This window comes from Pongo abelii, chromosome 22 (genome assembly GCF_028885655.2).
Source record: "Pongo abelii isolate AG06213 chromosome 22, NHGRI_mPonAbe1-v2.0_pri, whole genome shotgun sequence".
Classification (NCBI taxonomy): Eukaryota; Metazoa; Chordata; class Mammalia; order Primates; family Hominidae; genus Pongo; species Pongo abelii.
In genome coordinates, this window is record NC_072007.2 from 56,389,682 (window position 1) to 56,393,450 (window position 3,769).

Genomic DNA, 3,769 nt, shown 5'->3' on the forward strand with positions numbered 1-3,769 from the left:
TGGGATGGAAAATCCCTGGATGAGTTTCCTCCCAGCCTTTCCTGGGGGTGGAGGACAGACCTGCAGCCCTGAGCGAGCTCCTACCGCGCCTGGAGAGTGGAGGGCAGGGCCAAGGCTCAGCGCTGCAGCCGGGCCCTGCGGGGCTAGAAGCACCGTCCCCTCCGCATCCACCCTCACTGCGTGGGCCTCGTGGCCTCCTTGTCTAGAAAATTTCCCCAGCTGGGGCCTGGGTTTTTGGAGCCCATGGAGGGCAGGTCCTCCACATCTCGGGTGCCCTGGGTAGGGCAGGGAGGTGACTGACGCGTCGCGCAGAGCTTGGCCGGCCGTGGTCATAGGCGAGGGGGTGACTGAGAGACCTGGGAGGAAAAAGATTTTTAAAGGGGGAAGTGGGACCCTGCCCTGGGGCTGGGGTTGGGAGCTCCGCGTGGGTGTGGATGGGGGAGCATCAGGGGACCTGCCCGGATAATCACGTAGGTTCTTTTCTATTTTTCCTAAGCGTCAGCCAGCTTGAGAAATAAAGGGACAGAGTACAAAAGAGAGAAATTTTAAAGCTGGGCGTCCAGAGGAGGCATCACATGTTGGTAGGATCCGTGATGCTCCACAAGCCACAAAAAGCAGCAAGTTTTTATTACAGATTTTTAAAAGGGGAGGGAGTGTGCGAATAGGTGTGGGTGACAGACATCAAGTACTTAACAGGGTAATAGAATATCACAAGGCAAGTGGAGGCAGGGCAAGATCACAGGACTACAGGACCGGCGAAATTAAAATTGCTAATGAAGTTTCAGGCACCATTGTCATTGATAACATCTTATCAGGAGACAGGGTTTTGAGATCAACAGGTCTGACCAAAATTTATTAGGTGGGAATTTCCTCTTCCTAATAAGCCTGGGAGCGCTATGGGAGACTGGAGTTTATTTCATCTCTGCAGCCTCAACCGTAAGAGACAGGCGCATCTAGGGGGGCTGTTTATAAGCCGATACCTCCAGGCGCATATTCTCTTTCTCAGAGACGTTCCATGCTGAGAAAAAGAATTCAGCGATATTTCTCCCATTTGCTTTTGAAAGAAGAGCAATCCGGCTCTGTTCTGCCCGGCTCACCAGTGGTCAGAGTTTAAGGTTATCTCTCTTATTCCCTGAACAATTGCTGTTATCCTGTTCTTTTTTCAAGGTGCCCACATTTCATATTGCTCAAACACGCATACTGTACAATTTGTGCAGTTAATGCAATTATTACAGGGTCCTGAGACGATATACATCCTTCTCGGCTGACAGGATTAAGAGATTAAAGTAAGACAGGCATAGGAAATCACAAGGGTATTGATTGGGGAAGTGATAAGTGTCCATGAAATCTTTACAATTTATGTTTAGAGATTGCAGTAAAGGCAGGCATAAGAAATTATAAAAGTATTAATTTGAGGAACTAATAAATGTCCATAAAATCTTCACAATCCACGTTCTTCTGCCATGGCTTCAGCCGGTCCCTCCGTTTGGGTTCCCTGACTTCCCGCAACAGGAGAGAGGGTGCAGCTGGTCCAAAAGGGGAGGGACAGAAGCGGGGCCTGGGCCAGCAGCCCTGGGGCTCCCACCAGCCACCAGCAGCACTGAGTCTCCTCTGCAACTTTCCCTGTGGACAAAGGTAGTTTCCTGGGATGGTCTTTCCTTCCCGTTCCACCACTTTTATGGGTTTAAGAAAACCACTAACACAGGACAGCGGTGGTGGATAATTCCCCTTTTCCCCATGCTTACGTTTGGAGGAACCAGGGCTCCTTGAGGTGGACTGGGGGGCTCCTCTCCCTGAACGCAGGGTCCCAATGGGGGTGGGGGTGGGGGTGGGGGTGGAGGGCAGGCAGGCTCCAGAAACAGCCCTGCCCTCTCCTGCCTCCTGGGACAGCTTCCTCCATCAAGCCCACCTCATGCTCCCTCTTCATCCCCTCTTGGCCAGGTCCTGCTGGAAGAGGAGGCTCGGGTTCACCTGCAGGAGTCAGAGAGGCCCTGCCAGGGACACTACACATTCAAGGCCCTCTCCTCCATCCTTCTTCCTCTCCCTCCTCCCACCCTCTCCCCCTTCCACCCTCCTCCCTCCCATTCTCTCCCTCCTCCCACTCTCTTCCTTCTCCCACCCTCTCCCTTCTCCCACCCTCTCCCCCTCCCTCCTCTTCCCACCCCCTCCCCTGTCGCACCCTCTCCCTTCCCACACCTGGAGACTCAACCCCCCCCCCAGGGCTGTGGATGACAGGCACAGTGGGGTAAGTCCTGCTCCCCACAGCTGCTTCTAGGATCCCAGACTGGGCCCAGAGTCCCTACCCACAGAAGGGCCGGCAGGCCTGAGAAAAAGGACAGCCAGGTCACCAGTGAGCGGGTGTGGCTCGCCCCCTTCTTCCCTTTCTCTGGAAGTGCATTTACCTCCCCCCACACACAGGCGGGGCTGCAGGGCCCTTCCCAGCCAGACCCTGCAGTCCAGCTCTCTGGGAGAAGCCCCAGGGCAGCGGTTTCCTGGCTCTGTGCTTCCTAGGATCCTGAAAGCTGACTGGGCTCGGGGGAGGGGGGGTGGAGCCCCATAGGAGAAGGATCTCCTGCAGGAATGGCCTGGATGGGGGCTGGGGGGTGGACATGTGCCAGAGACACCTGGGTAACTTCAGGAGAGAGGAGGCAGGGGGAGAGAGGAGGGAGGGGGAGAGAGGAGGGAGGGGGAGAGAGGAGGGAGGGGGAGAGAGGAGGGAGGGGGAGAGAGGAGGGAGGGGGAGAGAGGAGGGAGGGGGAGAGGAGGGAGGGGGAGAGGAGGGAATGGGAGAGAGGAGGGAGAGGGTGAAGGGGAGAGTAGGGAGCTGGAGAGGAGAATGAGGACAGGGGAGAAGAGGGAGGGGGAGATGAGGAAAGGGGGAGGGGAGCGAGTGTGAGAGGAGGGAAGGGGGAGAGGACGGGACAGGAGAGAGGAAGAAGGGGGAGAGGAGTGAGTGTGAGATAAGGGAGGGGGAGAGAGGGGAAAAGGGGGAGAGGAGGGAGGGGGAGAGGAGGGAAGGGGGAAAGGAGTGAGCGTGAGAGGCGGGAGGGGGAGAGGAGGGGACAGGAGAGAAGAGGGAGGGAGACAGGAGTGAGCATGAGAGGAGGGAGGGGGAGAGGAGTGAGTGTGAGAGGAGGGAGGGGGAGAGAAGGGAAGAGGAAGAGGAGTGAGCGTGAGAGGAGGGAGGGGGAGAGGAGTGAGCGTGAGAGGAAGGAGAGGGAGAGGAGGGAAGAGGGAGAGGAGTGAGCATGAGAGGAGGGAGGGGGAGAGGAGTGAGTGTGAGAGGAGGGAGGGGGAGAGAAGGGAAGAGGAAGAGGAGTGAGCGTGAGAGGAGGGAGGGGGAGAGGAGTGAGCGTGAGAGGAAGGAGGAGGAGAGGAGGGAAGAGGGAGAGGAGTGAGCATGAGAGGAGGGAGGGGGAGAGAAGAGAAAAGGGGGAGTGAAGGGGACAGGACGCGGGCGGTGGGAGCGGAGGGAGCTCGCCCGCTGTGGGGTGGGGCAGGTTGTGGAAATCAGCCCCATGACAACAGTAAGCTCAGCCAGGACTGGGATTCAGGATGTTTTATTTTCATGCTTTATGTGGTTTTCATGTTCTCCCTGAGACATAAGCATCACTTACAATCAGAAAAGATCCCCGATTAAAGTGCATGAAGGAACACAAAGCAGGCGACCGCACGTCTATGAACACGCTTACAGCACGCTTACAGCACGGTGGCTCGCGCCTGTCATCCCAGCACTTTGGGAGGCCGAGGAGGGCAGATCACCTGAGGT

The 3,769-nt window shown here is 56.8% G+C and overlaps 1 protein-coding gene across 5 annotated transcripts; it reads right to left on the reverse strand.

The window, feature by feature from the left end:
• Positions 1–824: 824 nt before the first annotated feature.
• Positions 825–3,382, reverse strand: LOC103888918 (uncharacterized). Of its 5 annotated transcripts, none has more exons than XR_010138900.1 (3): positions 2,403–3,030; positions 1,746–1,947; positions 825–1,623 (listed from the first exon to the last, which is right to left on the reverse strand). XR_010138900.1 is itself a non-coding variant. In XM_063720936.1 (3 exons), the coding sequence occupies exons 1-3, from the start codon at positions 3,248–3,250 to the stop codon at positions 1,470–1,472; spliced, it is 1,248 nt and encodes a 415-aa protein (XP_063577006.1). In that variant the 5' UTR covers positions 3,251–3,382; the 3' UTR covers positions 825–1,469. The 5 variants fall into 5 exon arrangements, 1 of the variants encoding a protein (XP_063577006.1); XR_002912762.3 differs by having other exon boundaries at positions 1,746–1,971; positions 2,403–2,838; XR_008517365.2 differs by having other exon boundaries at positions 1,746–1,971; positions 2,304–2,441.
• Positions 3,383–3,769: the final 387 nt, after the last annotated feature.